The sequence below is a fragment of the Aptenodytes patagonicus genome, chromosome 17 (genome assembly GCF_965638725.1).
Source record: "Aptenodytes patagonicus chromosome 17, bAptPat1.pri.cur, whole genome shotgun sequence".
Taxonomy (NCBI): Eukaryota; Metazoa; Chordata; class Aves; order Sphenisciformes; family Spheniscidae; genus Aptenodytes; species Aptenodytes patagonicus.
Window position 1 is genome coordinate 698,813 of NC_134965.1, and position 21,936 is coordinate 720,748.

The following is a 21,936-nucleotide window of genomic DNA, read 5'->3' on the forward strand; positions in this document are numbered from 1 at the left end:
AACAGCCTCCTGCCCGCCCGATGCTGGGCGCGCATCACTGGCAGAGGGCCACACAGGACACCAAAACGATGAGGTATCGGCTCCAAGAGACAAAATGTGCGCTCCTGGCCATGTATCATCAGCTGAGCTGGAACTGAAATGCAAGCAGGCACCTCTTCCCAAACCACCAGTCACCCCCCATCTGTGATACAGCACTCACGTCAGCAAACGAGCCACGTGCAGCAACTCAATCCTGCTCTCCCAGAGACGGCAATAAGGGGTCCAGCTCATGCAGCGAAGTCCTAAAGTTTTCCAAGTACTTAAAATCAAACATCCTACTAAACATACCCAATTTCATTCTTTTTCAGCAATTCAGCAGTTGTCAGACGCTGCCAGGCCCGCCCAGCACAGGGGACCGTGGTCCTCACCGCCCCCAGAGCATCCTCCTCCAAGGGACATGCTCTGCTGGAAGGTGACAGGGCTGGCCGGCGTGACGCGGGGACAAGGGCTCCCGTGTGACCAGTGTGACGCAGGGACAAGGGCTCCCGTGAAAGCCGGCGGGTGACAGCCAGCCTCTCGGACACAAAAGCCACAGGGATCAGACTCGTCTGGGCAAAGACGGATGGATGGCTGAGCAAGGCACCAGCCTGAGGACCGCAGGAGCCGCACCCAGCGCTTCTGCAGAGAAAAACCTCTGTGTTCCTATGGCATTTGGGGAATCAGGACTTTTTTTTACATTTTTGGATAAATAAAGAAGATTGTGCTAGAGATCTACTAACTGATATTACCAGAAACAACCCAAAGAGCCCTGAACACAGCCCTGCTGCCATGGCCAGTCCCCCATGCCGTAGCCAAGCGCTCACCAGCGAGGCACGGAGAAACAGAAATCCGCACGGTGAGAACTGGCGAGAACTTGCACAATGCTGCTACCTGGGAGAAAAGCATATTGCAGCTAAACACCAGGACCAGGAAAAAATGCAGGTGAGAAGCAGACGTTCCCGTATGGGAGCAGCCAGGCTGCCAGGACCGCCCGGGCATCGCTGCTGCGGTGCTGCAGTCGTTACGTGGGGCAGTCACGTGGAAGGAGCTGAGCACCGGTCCTTCTGACCCTCTAGGGCTGGGAAAGATGGAAATACCTAGGATAAGAAGAATAAGCTCTTGCCATGGCCACGCATGCTGCTCACAGGACGCTGGTTGTTTCACCGAGCAGTAAACACGCTGCTTCTCTTCGCGGGCTGGAAAGGAATGGTCCCTTGGAGGTGCTGGGATCAGATACCCAAAATTTGCTTATCATCAGAAGAAAGGAGCTGGCAGACTTCATCCCCTCTGAGAGGAATCAGCAGTTCTTAACATTTCCACAACGTGCAAAATCCCTTTTTCCTGCTGATGGGAAGAGAGGCTGGATAACTAGAGAGTAATTGCTCCCGGAGCTAGTGAATGTGGCAGAAAGGGCAGAAAAAGGGTTAAAATGATAAACGATGTAACGGACACAGCCTGGCTAATCGCCATTTCCACGCGATGGCTGATTAGAAGAAAGACTGGGTTCAGATTTGACCTCAGATGCATTTTTCCCAGGTAAGCCCCATTCCCAGCGGGCATTGGTGTCGTGTCAGCCCGTCCCGGCCGACGCAGCCCTGCTGCCTGAACGATGCTGGCACACACAAGGGACCGCGGGGGCCAGCAGACAACTGGCAGCAGGGACCCGAAACGGTTCCCGTGTGATAAAAATCTTCGGAGAGGGAGATTGCAGCCATGGCATGCCCAAAAATGGTATCCAAGTATTAAGGGATTAATGGAGAAGTCTAGAGGTGATACAGTTAATTATACCCCTCTCCCGTGGGAGAGAGGAGCTGGGATGCCCGGGGGAGCCTGTGCCAGCCCTCGGGCAGCGGCAGGGCAGCTCCGCCCGCACGCCCCTGCCCTGGCTTTGCACCGCAGCCGGAATCCCAGCTAATTTTAAGGGGCTGAAAACCACAGGTTTTGTTAAACAAACTGTCCTCTCCTTTTTGCTCCCATTTGTTCGCGGCCATGCAGCAGACGAGGCTTTGCTTCCCTCCCAGTGGGCAGAAATCGCTGAACATTTTGTCTGAGCTCTTTGCTCACTACCCAGCAGCTTTAGCAAATACCTGATCGCTTATCCACCCCCCAGACATCATTAATTTCTGCAGCTTCGTCCAATGCCGCCGGCACACAGGGAGCTCTTTGCCAAACCAGCCGCGCTGAGGCACAAAACCTGGGAGTTACGGAAAATACAGGCAGGGGTGAGGGACCTCATTCCCTGGGAAAGCCATCTTGCAGAGGCTCAACGGCTGGTGTGAGGGCACTGGGAATAAGGCAAAGGAGAAAGATGACCCAGTGCGAGTGGAAAAAATGCAGAACATGGTTCCCAGCTCGGCACTTGCAGCAGTGGGACTCTTCAAACTTGGACATCTCAGCTAAAAAAATAATAAAACTGGAATGCATAAGCAGAGAGCAGCCCTATTTCTAGCTGCGACTCCTCCCTGTGTGCTTGGCCTCCCAGACGACTCAGAAACTCAAGGCATTTCTTTCCGAGCTATAAAAAGAGCTGGAGCAGGACTGCAATAGCCGGGAAGACAAACAAGAGGGGAGCGTGTCCTGCCATCGAGGCCAAGAGCATCTCACCAGGAGAGGAGCAAAGCCAGGAGATGGTCTTGCTCAACCCAGCTCCTCAGCTAACGTCGCCTTTTGAGGTGCGCACAAGGAGGAAGGGCTATGGGGCACAGCAGAAACTCCAGGCTGGATTCCACCCACCGAAACATTGGCTGTGTCATGTCCCGAGTCATCCCACCGCCTCTCACCCCTCCTGCGCAAGGAGGAGTAGTGAAGGTCCAGCTTCATGCCATGCTGCGTGTGACCTCCCCCCCACCCATCACCCCGACATAAGCCTGGGTGACCAGAGCAACGAGATGCTCTGTGCTTGGGGGGGAGGCACAGGTACATCCATGGACATCTGTGGCAGGTACCATGGTGAGCAGAGCTGGGGCACAAAGCCTTTCCTGGGACCACGGGGAGGAATGAGCCGCACCAAAACGCAGCTCTCTGCTCCCCAGGCGGGCTACTAAAGGGGTTAAAAACCCTGCCCTGACACCCGCTCCACATGTCCCAGCAGGACAGTACAGACCATGCAAGTTCCAGGTAACAGAATGAGGACATAAAATTCAGCAAACTCAGAAATACCTACCTTCGCCCTCTCCAGACAAGTATCTACCTCCACAGATGCAGCCAAACCTTGCTGACTCCGTCAGAACATTTCATTCCCATTTGTGAAATGCACAAAACCTTTCTGGCTGGGAAAACACAAGGTCTCCACAAGGTCACGGTCTGGGAATGGCTCCACCAGAAGAGGTGACTTCTTCAATGACTTCATTGACTTACTCAATGCAGAAGTCATCATCTCTTCTGATGGAGCCGTTCCTAGTCTACATCGACTTCTTCAACATAGAAGAAGTCAAAGTCTTCCGCTGCCTCCACTTCAGCATTGCCTTAAGACCCTGGAAAATCTTCACGCACCACTAATTGGTGGCGTGGGACTTTCGTTGTGACCAGTTCTGAGGGTTGTAGAGCTGGACTGGGTGACCCACAAGGAGCAACTTGAAGACAGCACGCTTGGTGCACGCCGTAACCGTGGCTCAGGAGGACAGGGACAACCACTATGCCCACGGACCAGCAAGGGCAAGGGCCAGCACCAGTGTGACCTGCTGCCAAGCCCACCGAGATGCAGAAGTGCTGATCAGTGCTTGATTCAGTGGATTGCAGAGATTGCATTTAGTCCACACCTGGATGAACAGTGACCTTCACCAGCGGCAGGCTGGGGACCTGGGGGCCACATCTCGCTTGTGCAGAAGATGCAGATTGCTCTTTGCAACCGTACCCAGAGCCATCCTGCGCCCAGACACCCAATTCCGGGGAAGCACTGCTCAGTGGGAGCTGTAATCTCAGGACACGCATCACTGTCTCCACAGCAGCGACGTCTACTGCTGCGGTCTCAGCACTCATGCCATCACCTCTTTTCTGGGCTCTCGGGATGAGGAGGGACAATTCCTGGGTGTCCCTTATGTCCTGGCACAAGCACCTTGCAACCCCATTGGCACTTATGAAACCCCATGTTCTTGTTCACTTCCATGTGAACACAATGACTGGAAAACACTATTTTCCAGCCAGCATCTGCTAAATAAAATAAAAAGTGATGCCATGCGCTCTCTAGAGAGTGCCGAGCTGCTCGCATGGAATAAAAGAGACAAATGGTAACAACAAATAGCAAGTCTCCAGCCCAGCCCTGGCGAGAGAAGCCTCTTCTCCCAAAGGGTCCCTTTGTTTGCTGTAACTTGCCTCTTTTCTGCATGGTAAATATTTAACGTGCCCTTCTCGGCGGCAGCGCCTCGGCTGCCAGCCCAGCTCCGGCAGCACCGTGGTGCTGGCCGAGGGGCTGCGCCGTCCCACGCAGGAATCGGGTCACTTGGCAAAGCGGTGAATGCGGTGGAAAGCCGGGCAGCGAACACCAGACCACAGGAGACCCCCAAGGAACAGAAACCCAGATGCCAACAGCCTCTGATGGAGCATTCGGGGCAGCAGGACCAAAAACCCACCCGGGAAGGACACAGGCTGATGCTGTTAAAATGGGACTTATTGCAATCACATCAAGCTGACTACCAGTCAGACTAGGTAAAAATACCATGTGAAGTTATGAAAGTCCTGGAATAAAGTAACCACAGCTTCAGCAGTCTGACCTGCAAGCATGCTTAGCAGAGTTTTGTTAGTTTGCTCAACAGCCGAGAAACAAAGAATCTTCTCCACCTCATCAAAGGATGGCAGATCTGGGCAACTCGAGTCAACCTCACAACCTGAGTTTCATGACAAAGCCATAAAAAAAGCCTGGTAACCTCACTATGAGCTGCATAAAGCTGCACATGCTCTAGAGCTACCTGATTTCTCGGTAACACAGCTTTTGCAGTCACCGCGCTGACGCTTTTTGCATCGGTGGGAACAGAGAATGCAATGGTGTATGCTTGTCCGAGCACCAAACCGGCACGGCCGGCTAAAGGCAGGGCAAGAAGGGATCAGCAAGTGTGCGCCAAGCCCCACGGGAGGGCACAGGCTCCAAGACACAGCTGATGGACATACCCACCTCAAAGCCTGCGGTGGGGGCTGCGACCATCTGGGAGCACCTCTGTGCCGGACTGAAGATGTTGGAAGCCATGGCCAGGATCATAGCCTGCAGCAGCCGCAAGGCTAAGCCTGTCCTTGTGGTACAACACCAACCGTGACCGCAACCAACCTACACCACGTGCTGTCCATCAGTGTGAGACTCGTCAAGCTGCAGAAACATCCCACCAAAGAAGGGACCAAAATTCTGCGGTTACAAAAGGAAGCTCCGTGTGCTAAGACAGTTTTAATCTGAACGAGGGTGGGGTTAGGTTGGACATAAGGAAGAAATGTTGTACCATGAGGGTGGTGAGACGCTGGCACAGGTTGCCCAGAGAAGCTGTGGATGCCCCATCCCTGGAAGTGTTCAAGGTCAGGTTGGACGGGGCTTTGGGCAACCTGATCTAGTGGCAGATGTCCCTGCCCCTGGCAGGGGGCTTGGACTGGATGACCTTTGAAGGTCCCTTCCAACCCAAACCATCCCGTGAGTCCACGATAAAATATTAAATGTCTGCATACGCTTTTGAGCAAGTAACTTCACCTTTTGCATGTAGACCAGGGATCATTTACCTTCCACTGTGATTAGCCCGGAACAGCGCACAATGTATAATTAGTCCAGCCGTGGGCTGGGACTCGCACATCCGGGCTAAAATACCGGCTGCGCTGCTGGTTTCTGCTGTCACCCGGGGAACAGTCTGTCCCCAGGAAGTTTTCTCATTTGGTGACTGTGCAAAATAAATCAGCCAAGCTGGTGGCAGAGATTAGGGCCAGGATCGGCCCTTCCTCCAGCCCTCGTGCTGCTGTGTGACCCCCTGGTTGGCGGCCCCGTGTCCCCACTGCCCCGGCGTGGGTCAGCCTCGGGGGAAAGCGGAGAGGGACCAAATCCCTATAGGACAGAGGGGTTTTAAGTCGATTCTCCGCACCCTGCGCCAGCACCCAGCCCACCAGGGCTGAGCCACCGGGCCACCCGCAAAGCCTCCTCTCCTGCCTGCACCGGGGTGTCCCTGGGGCAGTCCTCACCAGCCCTCCCAGCATTGCTTGCTGTGTGCTGAGTACGTTTTTTTTAAACATAATTATCAATATTCTTAATTAAAAAAATATTTTTTTAATAAAAAATAACTTTTTAAAAATTAAAGTGTCAGGTTTGTACAAGAACAAGCCTGCAAAGATGTGGCAACCTCTGGCTCTAACCACTGCTCCTGTTCTTGCTTGCTTTGAGTTACGAACACATCCAGTTTTCTGGCTCAGAAATACACGTGTCCGAGGACCCAGGCGTCTGTCGAGCTCAGGATCTCTGCAAAGGCCGGGGCAGTCATTTTAGCCCACCCCCCAGAAGAGCGACAGCCGGAGGTGGGCGATGGGATGAGCACGGGCACGGCATTTGGGTGCCGGTGCTCATGCCTTGGTGCCTGCGTGCCGGACGGTGCCGGAACAGGCGATGGTCAGCCTGGTCCCGCATCGCACCCGTGGGACAATGCGCTGGGAGCTGCAACGGGCACCTTCTCCCCATCCTCGGTTTCTCAATCTTCAACCAAAATTGTCCCTCCTGCAGCTTCAGCCCCTTCACTTTGATCTCTCCAGAGGTTTTTTTCCCCTGGAAGAGCAAAGCTGGGATGAGCCACCCCCTCCTCCTGACAGGCGCCCGCTTCCCACCTGCCCTTCCCCACCATTTTCCCTGGGCTCAGGGGTCACTGCCAGTGCCGGCGGAGGGGACCACACACAGTCCAGAGTCCTCCGACGGGGAATTTGGTAAAAATAATCCGCCTGGCTGGCTGCTTCTCCCCAGCTTTGCAGGAGGATGGAGTTAAACAGGCTGAAGTTCAGAGGGCAAGAGCCCCCGCGCTCATTAGTGCAGGACACGCTTGGCGGGGAGCCCTCTCCTAACTGCAGAGCCACTGAAATACAACCACCCCGGCTCACATCGTTCGTGCTGATCTGTATTTTAAAGATCAGATTTTAAAAGAGCCTCCTGTAACCATCAGGGCAGCACGTGCTGAGCGAGGGCAAACGGTTTTTGGGGCAGCAACGTCCCCCAGCCCTTGGCATCCCTGCCCTCCCGCTCAGCCTCCGGCACGATTTGCAGCAAGGTCCCCCCTTGTCACTTGGTGGTCCAAAAACTTCACGTCCCCATCTGGAGCAGCCCCCTGGACTCGGTGGCAGGTGTCCCCCACTTTCAGCACCAAACCTATTTATCCTCCTGAGGCTCGGCCGCTTCTGGAGTCCATCACCACATTAAAAAACTCAGTTATTTCTGCATATATTTTAAAAAAACCCAAACCCCTCCATCCCAGATTGCACTAAAGAGAAAAGCAGCCCCTAATCTGGTAAAAGACAAACTATTTTCTTTCCCTGGGGCTGGAAATAAGTTCCGAAGAGGGACTCGCTGAAAAGAGATGAGATGACTCATTTCTGCGCTGCTGAAGCTGTATTCAATCCCAAGCACCTCTAATACCGATTAAAAGACAGGAGACCGAAAGCATGGGGGTTCACGCAGCACAAAGCACAAGAGCTCATTTTCCTGGAGATGACAGAGCCGTGAATTAATCCCCTGTATCACCTACTCCCCCAGGATGGGCTCAGCTGCCTTCAGCCCTCGCTCCCCGCAGCCAGGAGCTATTTTTTCCTGTTCTTGCTAGTGTCAATATGTTTCTTTAAATATCTTTTCAGAGAGGCTATATATATAGCCCCACTCTGGTGCTTTGAAAGGAGCCTCATTTCCTGTGTAAGAACTGAAGTTCTTGGCAAAGCTGCCGGCGGCTGCAGCATCCGAACCACAAAACTTGGTTTTTTCAGTAGTAAAATCGTATTCCCTCCGCGACTGCAAGTCGTACCGAGCCGGGTCTGGTCTGAAACCAACAGGGCTGCTGTGGACGGGAGATACGGTGCCATATTCCCAATTATGTAAATGATGGGGGAAAGGGATTAATGGCATTAATGGTGGCGGTCGGGCTGCAACGGTGCCCAAAGGTGGCACAGCCCATCGCAGGGACCGGGATGGGCACAGAGCTGCTTTCAACCTGCATTTGGCTGTGAAAAATTTTGGTTCCCACATCAAAAGGATTTACTAACCAAGACTGGGGGAGGAAAAAAAAAAAAAAGCCCATTTCATTTGACATCACTTTGTGCCCGATATGTTTTCTCCTTCTTCCGCACGGTCTCTGAACGCCTGGTTTTTGAGAGGGCTCCTCCAGCAGCGGAGCAGGAAAGAAAACAGCTTTCCAGCCCCTGCGAGATGGTGGTGGGATGGCTCACGGATGCTCAGGACCTTAAAAACCTTTCTGAGGAGACGTGGCATCAGCTGTGTTCAGCGTGCTGCATCTCCCCACGGGGAAGCCCCCAGCTGCAGGGTTTGACACCCCTCTGCACCACGTTGGGGACCTCTTACGATAGGAGTGGTGATGCAGCCAGCTTCGCAATCACCTTCTGCTGCAAATATAGCTTTCCAGGGTCATAAATTGCTTTTATTGCTGGTTCAGCAGCAACACACAGTCCTAAGGACCCAGCATGCAAACGTGCAAGAGAAGGTGGTGGCCGTGGGCAACCCAAGCAGTCCAAGTTTCTCTTTGCTACTTGGTGACTTTCTCAGAAAAAACCTGCAGTCTCAGAAGATAAAGTGCAAGCTTTTTAGATTTTTTGGAGGAATTTTAAACAAGAGGCGACTTCTCCCAACACTCACCGCTATCGGGACGGATCACCCTTGGGATTGTCCCCAGTGGACAAGTGCGCAGGCACCCTGACGGGCACGTAACCTTGGTACAAGGCAGCACCACGTCTCCTGGCACAAAGCCCCAGCAGACACAAGCTCTGAGGGACAAGCACGAAACTTCTGTCCCCCCTCCACAACCCCAGGCACTGTCTTCACCAGCACTGCATGGATGTCCTCATCCCTGGGACCCAGCACCGCCTCCGGACTGGGCAGCCTGCAGTGGTGCGGGGCGTGATGGCTCACGATGAAGCATGGCCGGGGCATTGGAGCAGCGCTCAGGACAGGGGGAAATACAGGAGAGTTATGTTGTCGCCTCTGCAGCCCAGAAGACAACATGCAATCACAATATACTGCTTTCCTTCTGCCCAGAAGCCACGGGGGCAGGAACAAGGTCTGGAGCTCAGCACACGTCCTGCTGGGGCTCCAAGGACACTTCCCCCCGTCTTCGCTTTCTGAGCACATTTGCCCCTCTCCAGCGTTCGGCTCCCTGAAAGAGGGAAGGGGCCGGTGCAGGAGCAGCTGAGCAGAATCACGCCGTGTCAGGAAGGAGACCTTCCTACACCTTCAGCTTTCCAGGCGCCAGCTGGTGCTTGGGGATGCCATGCACCACCTCTGTGAGTCTGCAATTCTGCCTGCACTGATGCCGTGCAGCGCCTGGCCTCGCTGGCCACGTCCCTGCTGGCTACGAAGGGAAATTCCCCACGGCCGTCCAAAACACGAGTGAAGAAGCAGCACAGCCTGGCATTTCACCCCGGCGTGCATCCTCTGTGCCCCGCAGAAGTCCTGCGTCCTTCTGACTCCGTTTTCACCCTCAAGACCTTGGCTCATCCAACCGCTGAACATCTGGTCTTTGCCAAACCAGCCAAACAAGTCAGCACAGAATGAAATTAGCTCCCCGGCACCATCACGGCACAAGGATGTCTGCTGTGGACAACTGCGGCGAGGAGGAGGGGAGGGAGACCCAAGGAGGGAAGATCCCAATGCACCAACCTAAATGAGGAGGTCTTCAGACCTTCCCAGCAGAGGTCCAACACCAGGACACGCTCCTCAATACAACCAGGAGAACTTGCAGGGGATGCAAACGTCAGACTCAGATACCATGTGAAATACAAACATTTATCTCAACATATGGCAGAATTTTCACTTTTGGTGGTTTTTCTCCTCCCTTGGTGACCTTCGCTTTGTCCAAAGATTTATTCTACTGAGGTTGAGGCCATAAGCAGCGGTGAATCACAGCAAGTGAAACACCAGCAAAAGGGAGACAGTGATTGCAAGACTTGTCCCCTCCACGGCAGTGATGCACCCTGTACGGCCATGCAGCTGCAGGACAGCAGAACTGCAGGATCTGGTGTCCCTGTTGCCCAACTTCCCGCAAAAACTATCAGCGTTGATGGCAAAAGGGGAGCCCTTGGGTGTGCGTCCAAACCAGACGGCTCGATCTCCGCAGTTCTCACTGAGCAGCTCTCGCCCAGCAGGCAGCAAGGACACGCACAGCAGCACAACGGCAGGGACACCGTCTTTCGGCAGGTCCTCAGGTTTCTCACATTTGCATCACCAGGAAAACCGAGACACTCGACCAACCGTGGGAGAAGAAAAGAGGCCACCAGGAAATTTATACCCATTTGTCCCCAAGCCAACAGAAGGGTGTTGTCAGGGCAGAGCCGTTGTGCAACGTGATGACCACCACGAAAGCATCCCACCACCAAAGTTTCCCACCACCGTGCGAGTGTCCCACTACCAGAATGTCCCACCACCACGAGAGCATCCAACCACCAGAACGTCCCACCACCAACAGAGTGTCCCACCACCAGACCTTCCCATCATCAGAATGTCTCTCCACCATCACCAGAACGTCCCACGACCACCAGAGCTTTGTAGGGTGCTCTTGTTTTTCCAAGCTGAGTCTCAAACCACATAAATTGGGTGGTGCCAAACCCAAGCAGGTGTTACTCAGGCTCACCAGAGGCCCATTTTGACACACTTTCTGCCTGTTCGGGCTCTTTTAGCCCAGAATAGTCTTTCTGGTGAGTGTGGTGCTGTTAGAAGACAGGCAGGTTTGGAGGCGAGGAGGGAATGAGCCTGTACATGCAGAAACATGGGTAAAATCTTCATCTTAAAGACCATTTAACAGATTAAACTTTTCTTAAGAAAAGTCACTTTCAAAAAAAAAAAAACCCAACCCCAAAACCCCAAAACCCACAACGTTTCTATAAAGAAAACTCAGAAAGAAGAAGTTCGACAAAAAATGTGGATGACCAACGTGTGGAAGATCTGAGGGGTGCCTGGCAAGTTCCCTAAACTGGAGAGAAAGAGAGAATTATGCAAAAAAAAGGGGGGGAAAAAAAGAGGAGTAAGAAAGGAAATTGCACAGAGCCGAACACACAGAAGAACGAAAAGCCAGGCGGGGACTGAGCTCCTAAAAACACATGCTCTGTCATTTGTCTGCAAATCGGACCAGGAAGATTAAATCCAGCTAGTACGGATGTGGCAGGCGGCGCGAGGGCTCGCGGTGCTGCCGGCGCAGCGTTGGGTGCCGCGTGTGCCGCTCCTCCAGCCGAGCCCGCCACCCTCTCCAGGTCTGCCCTTCCCGGGGGGGGGGGGGGGCAGCGGCTCTCGGGGAGCACGTGGGGGCTTTGGGGACCCCATGGGGTCACCTGCTGACACGCAGGACCAGGCAGGCAATTGCATGCACAAACTAGTCCCAGTTCCACCTCTAGTGCTATAAATAATTGATTTTTGAGGTAACTTGAGCAAGGACGGTAACGAGACTCCCTGTGCATAATCTCACATCCAACCTTACATCCTGATGTTTCTCTTTCTGCAAAAAACCCCCCTCAGAGCTGATCCTTGGTCTTTATTTTCATTATGGAGCCATCACCCGTGTGTCATTCCCATTCTGGTCTCATCCAGGTCCTGCTCCCCCCCTGCACCGCTCCCAGAGCGGCCGATCCCGCGGGCCGCCACCTCTGCCCCTCTCCTGCCTCAGTTTCCCTTCCTCTCCCACGGCAGGTCAGGACGGCACCGCTTCGCCTTTACTTTCCATCCCTGGAGACAGAGCAGGGGCGAGCTGTCCCCAGCTCCTCCCGCTGCCATCCCATCCCTCTTCACCCTCCCCGTGGCTTGTCCAGGCATCTCCCCAGCTGCTTTCAAGCATGTCCTTTCCCCAACTCACCAGCTTTTTACCCCAAAGCACCCCTGCTGCCACCTTCCCCTCTGCACAGGACACGGAGCCGTCACTTAAAACACAGGTGAAGGGCAGAAAGGCCCCATCCAGACACTCTGGATGCTGCTGGGGAGCAAACTACAGCCGCGCTTCAACATGTTGGTGCCTCTTCCCAAGAGCTGCCCGCAGGGGCAGTCCCTGTCCTGTGCCCTCCCATGCCAGGTGTCCCCGAGCGGCACAGGAGGCCTTGGGGGGGTAACACCCAACGGGGTGACCGACCCCGCTCGCCACGGAGCTGCACCACGTCCCCTCCAGCCGACAGGGCAGAGGCTGTTGTGTCCTGAGGGCGCCTCTGAGGAGAGGACACAAGATGGAGCCCAGGGTGAAGAGGCAACCGGGCTGGGCACGACGCCCGGCTCCGGCTGGGACCCCCCCAGCAACCCAGGCCAGCCGGTAAGTGCCCGCCGGCCCACAGCCAAGGCCGGGGGTGAGCCCCCCGGCCCCCCGCCAGCAGCCCCGGCTGGGACAGCCGCTGGCGGGAGGGGGCCAGGCAGAGTGGTGGGCCACCCACCGCCGGGCCCAGGCCGCCCGGGTGCCTCCGCCCTCCGCTGTCCCCAGGCAGGCTGCCCGCCGGGCTCCTCCCTCACCACCCCGCAGGGGAAAGGCTCGGCCACAGCCCAGGCCGGCCCGAGGGGGAGCCCGGGGGGGACCCCAGCCCCTGCCCTCCCGGGTGGGGCTGTCCTAGGTGGGTGGGGCCAGCCCGGCCCCGCCCACTCAAGCAATCGCCACCTACCTGGAGCAGCCCCGCCCACTGGAGCCAACCCAGCTCACCTGGGCCGGCCCCGCCCACCCAGGACAGCCCCGCCCACCCGCAGAGGCTCCGCCCAGTTGTGCCAACACCAACCTACCGGCCAACTCGAGCTAGCCCCGCCCACCCGGGACAGCCCCGCCCCCCGCGACTCACCTGGGCTGGCCCCGCCCACTCGACTAAGCCCCGCCTACTTGTAATAGCCCCGCCCACGCGGCCCAGCCCCGCCCAACTGAACCAACTCCAGCTACCTGGCGGGCCCCGCCCCGCCGGCCGGCCCCGCCCCCCCGGCCCGGCCCCGCCCCCTCGGGCGGCACCCCCCGCGGTCGGAATCACCCGCCGGGCCGGCCCCGCCCCGCGGCCCCGCCCCGTACCTGGGCACGCTCGAAGCTCTCCCGCTCCGCCTCCAGGCCGCCGCCGCCCGCCCGCCGGCTCAGCACCTTGGGCAGCGGGTTGGACACCTGCTTCATGGAGCTGCTCACGCGGTCCATGGCCCCGCCGCGCCCGCCGCCGCTCCGGCCCCGCCGCGCTGCGCCCTCGCCGCCGCTCCGCTCCGGCGCCGCCGCTGGCCGGACCCCGCGCCATTGGCCCGCCCACCTGCCACTCAAGCGTGGGCACGCCCCGCCGGCACCGCCTCCACCCCGGCGGCTCCGCCCACCGTCCCGCCCCCTCGCTCTCATTGGCCGCTCCCACTACCAGTCGGGAGGAGCCCCCGGGAAGGCCGGCCCCGAGCCGGCTCAGGCGGCCAGCTCACGTGACCGCCGCCAAGCTCACTGGTCCGGCCGGACGCCACTCAACGCCAACTCCCGCCCCTCCGCGAGAGTCCCGCCCTCTGCCCCGCCTTTAGGGACCGCCCTCTTAGCACCGCCCACCTCGGCCCTGTGGTCACGCCTCCCTGCCATCGCCCTCTGATGATAGGCCTCCGCGCCTGCCGCTCACGCCCCGCTGCCCCTCCCCGCGCCTCGCCCGTGCGCGGCGTGGCGCCCCCTGGCGGGGATGGGCGGGGCCGCTGAGGGCCAGGGCCGGGGCCGGAGCGGGGGGGCTCGGGCCGCGTTGCGAGGCCGCTCGGGCTCCGGCCCCGGCCGGGGAGGGCTCTGCCGTGCCCGGCCCGGCCTCGGGGCTAAGCGAGCCCCCCCCCCCCCCGGGGCCCGGGGGGCCCGCTGCCGAAGGGCTCTGAGCTGCGTCCGGAGCCGGCCCGGGGGGGCGGGCCCGGGGGGGTCCCGCTGCGCTGAGGCCCTGCTCCGGGCTCCCGGCCTGGCCCAGCCCCGCAGCCGGACGCGGCGTCTGCTCTCCCGTCTGCTCTCCCGTCTGCTCTCCCGTCTGCTCTCCCGTCTGCTCTCCGCCGCAGCTTGGCCCACATTATAAACAGGCGACGGGGGAGCACGGAGGCGTGAGGCCCTGCCGGCTGCCCGGGGGGGGGGGGGGGGGTTACGGGGAACCCCCGGCGTGCGGGTCTCCTGCGCGTCCCCTCCGCTCTGCCCCGGGCCGGGGCCGGCCCCCGGGTCAGCCCCTCCGAGCGCTGGGCGCTGGCTGGGCTGGGCTCCCGGTGTCCGGCCGAGCAGGGCTTGTCGGGCCTCGCTCAGCGTACGGGACGGGTTCGGGGGCTTCGCAGCCGAAGGGGGGAGGTCGGGAGAAGGCATCCCGGGGGCGTCAGCGTGGAGAGGGCGACCGCAGCCTGCGGGGAGGTCGTGTGGGCCTTCGCCTTTGTGTCATCCGAGCTGCGGGTGGGGAGCGCCGGCGAGGTGTGTGCTCGGGCAGGAGGCGGCTGCGGGCACCGCTGGCAGAGCAGAGCAAGGAGAACAGGTCGTTTCGCTGGTAGCATTGGCAGAGGGGCAGAAAATGGTTACAGGTGTCTGAAAAACAAGGAAAGAGAAGCAGGAGAAGGTTTTCATTTCCCCTGAACAGCTGGCAGATTGATGGCCGAGATGCTCTTTTGCATAATCTGATCCGGGCTCATGTCTCTGGTCCCCTCGCTCATCAGAGACTTGTGCTGGGGCCTGATCTTTCCCCTCTCTCAACCCAGCGAATTGCTGGACTGTGGCCGGCTCCGGTGGTTTTGACCAGGAATCCCATCCCACTCTGGAGGTCAATTTCCCACTGGGACCTTTGCCAGAACTCGAACACTTCTGCAAGATTCGGACAAATCGGTATTTTTGCAAAGAGACTGAAAACTCTCCGAGGGCGCTCCCCAGTTAATCCCCAGTGACGGCAAAGGGGGCCGTGCTGGGGTCGAGCCAGCTGGGTTCCTGGATCCTTAAAAGCAGGTCACACAAAATCAGTGTCTTTGCTTCAGGTGCGGAGTATCCGTGCAAAACCATCCTGTCTGCCGCTGCCAGGGGTGATGGGGCAATCCGGGAACGACTGTTTAGGATGTGGGTTGTCAGGAGCTCTTGTGCAAGCAATTCTCCCTGCGTAACTCACTTCTGTGGCTTATTTTTCAGCCGAAACAATTGCCACACAAGCACTCTCCTGCAGCTGCCCAGTGGGATGTGTGAACAGGCTGTTTGCATGACAGACCTTACCCGTCTCTGTGCCACGGATATCAGATTCACAGCTGATGGGAAATGGCCTACACTGTGCAGCAAGGCCACCTCCTCCCACCCCAGCTTGTCTCGACTCCCTGTCTGCCTTCTCTCTAATGTACTTTCTGGAAACCTGCCTCCTTCCTTGGGGCTGGTCCCAGAGGAGGTTTAATGGGTTTAATTCAGCCACTGTTGCAGCGAGGTGATTAATAATTGAAGAAATGAAGTCATTGCCAAATAGCCATGGAGGAAAGAAAGAACAGAGGAGGGCATTCGACAAAGGACAGCAAGGTCTTGGTGATCTGCCTACCTTTCCCACCCTTCCGCCTGGCTAAAAGCATCCTGCTCCTGCGTGACCTCTCCAGCATGGAGGCCTGGATCTGGGAGGGCTGGACCTCAACCCCAAGGCGAGGGACCACGAGGCTTGTGTTATCTGCTCCCTCTTAGTGAAGAGCAGAGTCACATCCTCTTTTTCCATGGCCAGGGCTGAGTGCCCGTTTTGGGACCTGGGCTGGCCAACTGGGAGACTCCTGCCTGGGCAGGAGCGGAGGAAGGCGGCTGGATGCGGGTCAGAACGGGCTGTTTCTACCGGTTGCTCCTGCCTCCTCCAAGACAGGGGCTGTAACAGGATCACGGATCTGTAGATCAAGCCCTGCCTCCTCCGAGACAGGGCTGTAACAGGGCCAGGATCCAGCCCACGGGCAGCTGGTCAGACCACCCTGGGCTGGCCCAGCCCACCCAGTGGCTCTGCTGGATTGTGCTTTGGGGCTCTGGCCCGGGCTCGGCTGCTCTGCAGGGATCTGGGAGGCTCCCTTCTGGTGGGACCACGTGCTTCGTTTTTAGGCTGCTCTGCAGGGATTTGGGGGGGCTGCTTTCTGGTGGGAGAGGGTGCCTTGCTTTTAGGCAGGTTGAGAGATGCTCTGGAAGCGGGGGAGGCACAGGGCTGTTCCTGTGTGGGGCCTGTTCCTCTGCCTCAGGTTCCATGGGGAGATGATGAAGAAGGGCTAGTGTGCAGGGCAGAGGAAAGGTGGGTTGGGCACCACTCCTCTCACCCAGCAGGTCCTTTTCAGAAGCCACGGCTGGGTTTCATCTGCTTGGTTGCTCTGTGCTCCTCTCCTGTCCAAGAGGCTGGACTGCAGCCTGGAGGCAAAGGGTGGTGGGAGAGCCTGTCACGGGGGTGTCTGGCCTGTGCGGGGACAGAAACTGGTTTCTCCAGTGTCACCCATCGCAGTGCAGCTGCTTTCACATTTCTGGGATGGAAGACCTTGGTACGTGGCTTGGGCTGTGGACCATGGTCACCTTCCTTGCTTTCAGTAGCTACCTGGGTTGTCTGCACCCGGGTATCTTCTGCAGGATGGAGACCACGGGTCTGGTGTCTGCTGGGACACGAAGAGGATGGTGTGTCCCCTCTCTTCTTCCCTTCGGGCAGCCTAGTGCTCAGCAGCGTGTGATGCCCATCAAGCGCTGGCTCAGGCTGGGCAGGGGGGACCAGAGCTGGTCCTTCCCCCCGTTGCAGGAGTCCGTAGGGCAGCCTCCCCTTGCTACTCACGTGCTCCGAGGCTCCTGCCGGTAACAGCCCTAAAGGGGACTGCTCCCTCTCCGCCAGGACATTGCTTCTCAGCTTGGTCTCAGCCCAAAGGACCTGCAAGCAAAGGGGAAGGAAAAAGTAGCAGGAGAAGGGTCAGAAGGGACTGCAGGGGCTGCGGGCCCTGACCGGGGCTGAGGGATGCTCTTTTCCCAGGAGCTGGGAGCTAGAGGCTCCTTCTCCAACCCCCCTCCCTAGCCAGAGCCGGGAGAGTCCCTGGGTGCTCCTGCAACACTCCTCACCCTCCCATGGCCTGGCCCAGGCTCAGGGAGAGCACAGATCCCCCTTGTTTCAGCAAGAAAATAGAGGCACAGAGAGCGCCACAGTCCTTCCTCTTATCCAGCTGGCTGCGCCGGAGCAGGTGGGCCCAGGGCTCTGTGCAAAGATCCTGCTCTCTTTTCCCCGCCGGAGGTGAGCTCCCAAATGGACCCCCTTCAGTCGCCCCTTTAGACACCCCAAGGCACAATCTCCTGAGCCCACCCGAGCAGACGAGCCGTCCCTGGAGGGCACATCTTCTGGAAAGCCGCACAGGGGGAGGGCAGTGGCCGTGACAAGCCTTCCACAAATGCAATCCTGCAACCACAAACACAACCCTGCCCTGGTTACAGGGCTATTTGCTCAGACCCTGGGACGAAAACATCTTATGAGCCAACGTGCCCACCTGGTGCAGGGAGAGGGCAGGGTCTCGTGTGCAGGGTGGTGGCCCAGACCCAGGAGGAGGGTCCCTGGGAGAGCAAAGAGCACTCGGGGCAGCATAGTGCACCAGGAGGAGCCTGCGTGTGTGGGGGTTTTCATCTTTTGATCCCATTTTTTGAATGCTTTGGGCAAACCAGGTGCTGCTGCTGAGTCCTTGTCTGCTCGTGCTGTCAAAGAGCCCCTGGGCTGTTACGTGGGGCGGCGGGTGGTGAAGGGAAGGGACAGTCCTGGTGCGGGAGGGCCAGCTCGCACCCAGGAGAGCGGCCGAGGCAGAGCAGCTGCTTGAAAAGGGGTCGGGGAGAGGGCTTTGGAGAGCACTGCGTAGCTAAGGAGCATGAAGGTCCGTGGGGCCCTCACCTCTCTCCTGGGCGAGGTCTCCTGCTTGCCCAGCTTTCACAAGGAGGGATGTAACCCCAAAACATCACCGGGTGTGTTCTCTGCACTAAAGCCTCAGCAACTGCCTCTGCCTGTCCAAGAATTCAAAAGCAAAGCTGAGCGTGGTTTCCAGCTGGATCTACAGGAGAGGACTCGAATCCAGCTGCGGTTCTGCAGGGGTGGCTGCCTAGGTGAGAAACTTGCTCCGGAGCAGGGCCTGGAGGTGGGAAGTGTTTGCCATCTGCTGGAGAGCTTCCCCATTGCACGGGCAGCAGGTCCAGCCGGAGCATTGCACCCAGCCCAGCACGCAACCCTGGGGGTGACCACCTCGCGCTGGCTGCTTGTGCCAGGAGCGGGTGGTGGGAAAGGCTGGCCTCTCCCAAGACAGGACATGGCAAGCTTGCTTTGCTTCTGCGTTATGAGACAGCCTTTGGCTGCCGGAACGTGACCACTGAGAAAAGGTTTTCTGTGTATGACTTGGGGTGTGCAGGGTTGTGTCTGGGACCACTGTGCTTGCTGCAGAAGAGCGTGGGTAGTGAACGAGGCAGGGGCTGCAGGAAGGCGCGGGCTGTAGGTCTGGAGAGCCAGTCTATCGCCGTCTTCCCTTTATGATGTGGGCATAACCCAACATTCACCAGCGCTCTTGTGGAGCATTGTCTTTGTTTCTAGATTCCTGAAATCCTGTGGTCTGACTTGCAGACGTCACACATACCTCCAGCTGAAGACAACAGGAGGCAGACTTTGCAAGTACAAAGTACCACGTCATGCCAAGTGCTCAGAAATGTCAGGTCCTGGGTGTCTCAAAGCTAACACCCAAAAGTTTTTCTCCCAGCTTCCCTGGACCTCAGCTGCCGTAGCTAAAACAGTCATGCAGTGCTATAGCTGCTGGGCAAACCCTGCTCAGCTCCAGGCAGGTTGGTGCTCGGTGCTGAGGGCTTCTTCAGGGAAACAAAGGTATATATGCGTGGCTGTAATTTGGCAAAGGCAGCCAGCGTCTGTCCTTGGAAGTACTACCAAATTTCTGAGGGCCACGTCCTGACATGGCAGCTGGCCACCTCCCGCTTTTCAGGCTCTTGGTCCAAAAGTGAGGCTTTTCTAGGCGCCCCAAATTTGTCTTGGAAAATTGCACAAACTGCAGCAATATATTTCTGCCTTGCTGTCTGCTTAGAAACTGTTGGTGTCTTTCTGCTGACATTTACCAAAAATATTCATCTGGAGGCATATCCTGAGATATAAATTTCAATCCAGGGATTTCAATGCAATTTCACAGCTACTCTATAGACCTCACAGTCTTGTAGGACCAGTTGTCCTGGGGAATCAAATATGAACAGTCCCAGAGGATGTAGACTAAGGGTCCATCTAGCCCAGCCTTAATATCTCCAGATGTGGCTGCAGCAGACCTCTTGAAGAGAAAGGCAAATATTTGTGCTGCCTCCCTCAAGTGCACTCCCAGCCTCCAACCACTCTCATTTTACAAATCTTCTTGAGCTTAATTGCTTTGAAATCCAAGCCCTGACTCAGACACATGGAAATTTCCTTGCGATCACCACGTCCCTTGGCAAGGAGCTCCTCGTATGAAGAGCTGCTTCCTTCTGTTCACTTTGAATCTGGCTCTTGCCAGCTTCATTTGATAGTCCATGGTTCTTGCCCTGGGAGAGACAGCGAATAATCATTATTTGTCCCTCTTTCTAGGCCAGTCGTCATTTTGCAGACTTCCATTCCCATGCTGGAAAGTCTCGATCCCTCTGGAAAATACCTCGTCTCATCTGAGATCTTGCTTGTCTTTCTTGGAGCCACCCCACCCTGCGATCGCTGGCTTCCCCCAGTCATTCTCTTTCTGTTTCCAGCTGATTTGCTCCCACTTAAAACCGGAGTTTCCCACATTAGTGATCTGGCAGCTCCCAGGGGCACTGTGATAATGTGAGCCCCCAGACAGGACTCCAGCCTAAGAGTCGGTGTGGTGGAGCAGGCTGCCTTCAGGGCTAAGAAAAGACTTCCTCCTGCATCCCAAATCTGTTCTGGTGAGGGATCCAAAGATACCATGTGTGGTTTCTATCAAAAGCTGAAACACACCATAAGGCAGAGGTTTTACAGACTCCATAAATAGCTACTATTTAGGATGTATGATATGGAGGAGGTTTTAGAAATCAAAATATTTAGAGATTTGCATTATTTGTCTTGGCAGGAAGGAGCAGCCAAGACTGAAATACGAAATCTTCAAGGAAGGAGCACAGTTGAGGAAAACAGTGAATAGGGGAAATAACAGAAGTGTCAAAACCTCCAAGAATTCCTTTTGCGATGAATGGAAGCAGGAAACGCAGCCCGGTATATCTGAAAGGAGAGAGATTCATTGAAAATGTCTAGGTACATTTATATTCCTGATAGAAAATATTGATTTTTCAGGATGAATCTTGACATTTCCATCAAACCCATATTTGAATATTGCAAGAACATCCAGAACATTCAGCTAAAAGCAGCTCCAAGCTGGGCTGTGTTGGTGTGAGCTGCATCAGCGAGGACATCTCCAGCTCATTCCCCAGCCTGTTCTCCTCCTCTCAGTTTTATTCTAGTCCCTGTGTGGTGATGCGTAACAGGAATATTAAGATTGGTCAGAACGGGGAACGTGTGCAAATGTTGGGTCTGAAAGCACTGGTAGAAATGGCAGGAGCAGGGCTACCAGAATGGTAGACCTTGGTGGCAGCTAGGTTAGCAGGGCATCGGTGCATCATGATCATCCCATCTCAATCTGATCTCAGTTTCGTGGTTTCCCGGTCTGCCACTCGGTCAGATCCGTCTCCAAGGCTGTTTCTAGCACCCCCAGCCTCAATCTGCCGTCTGTTGCCTCAGGCAGGGGTGTCAGTCTTGGTCTGTTATCTTGGGCACGTCAAGCTGTCACGTCTCTCGTCTCAGGCAGCACGGTCCGTCAGTCATGCATGGCCAGCCCCATGGGGACAGGGGTGTGCGAGGGGGCCTGCACGGTCCAGGTCGCTCCTGCCCATACACCCTGCTCCCTGCCCAGGAGCCCAGCTTCACCTACGCCTTCCCCAGCGTCCCTGAGCAGCAACTGGGGAAAAAGGGTGCCAAGAGCTCCTGGAGGTGGGGGAAGCGTGGGTGCGGGGAGTCGCTTACGGCTAGGCTGGAGGTGCAGCACGGCTGAATTGGGCATGGGGATGGAGGGGAGCTGCTGTGTCTCTGCCCCAGATGTCCTGGGGGCACAGATGGACACACGTTGCAGGAAGAGCTGGAACAGGGAGGCAGAGGGAGCGCAGAGGTGATGTGGATTTGGCATCATGGCTCGGCACACGCCTTCCTTCCAGGCTGGCCTTGCTGCTGCCGTTGCTAACTTCTCGTGCCAGGCGTGCTGCAGCCTGCCTGGCCCCTTCCTGGCAGCTCCCCAGGACAGCCACTCTCCCAAGGCTCCCCGCTAGATTGAGGTAGACACTTCAGGCAAGATGAGCAGCTCCTGACTGCTCAAGGGATGGACCAGCAGCAGGCTGACACCTTCCTAGCCCCGCTCTGTGCAGTGTGGGGGTGAATGGATCCAGCCCAGGACATTGGTGGTGGGACCTCATGCCCCTGGAGGTGTGAGGCTTTGTCCTAGCATCTGAATGGGCTCTGGAGCACAGGACAAGGGGGATTATAGAGCAGGCAGGCTCCCAGATGAATCCTGAGATCCTTGGCTGCTCAGAGTAGGGTACCGTGAGTCCTTCTCTGCCACAGGCGGGTAAAGCCTCAGCCTTGATTCGGGCTGTCTTGATTCACTCTTGCCCTGGAAATTTAATACCTCGGCATGATCTGGGATGGCCGCAATCCCATCGATGGGGAAAGAGAGATGCAGAGAAGTGAAAGGATGTGCCAAGGCCTTCACTGCTGCAAAGCTGGGACTGAGCTACGATGGCTGCAGAGGAACCGTGGGCTGTGGGCTAAATGAGGGCTGCC

At 57.0% G+C, this 21,936-nt stretch overlaps 1 protein-coding gene across 1 annotated transcript in view; it reads right to left on the minus strand.

Annotated features, from left to right (window-relative positions):
• HIP1 (huntingtin interacting protein 1) overlaps positions 1 to 13,325 on the minus strand; it is a 50,152-nt gene extending 36,827 nt beyond the window's left edge. The window contains exon 1 of the mRNA XM_076354578.1: positions 13,194 to 13,325. Within this exon, the coding sequence (XP_076210693.1) occupies positions 13,194 to 13,310 (117 nt within the window). The 5' untranslated portion in view covers positions 13,311 to 13,325. The remainder of the gene's footprint in view (positions 1 to 13,193) is intronic.
• Positions 13,326 to 21,936: the final 8,611 nt, after the last annotated feature.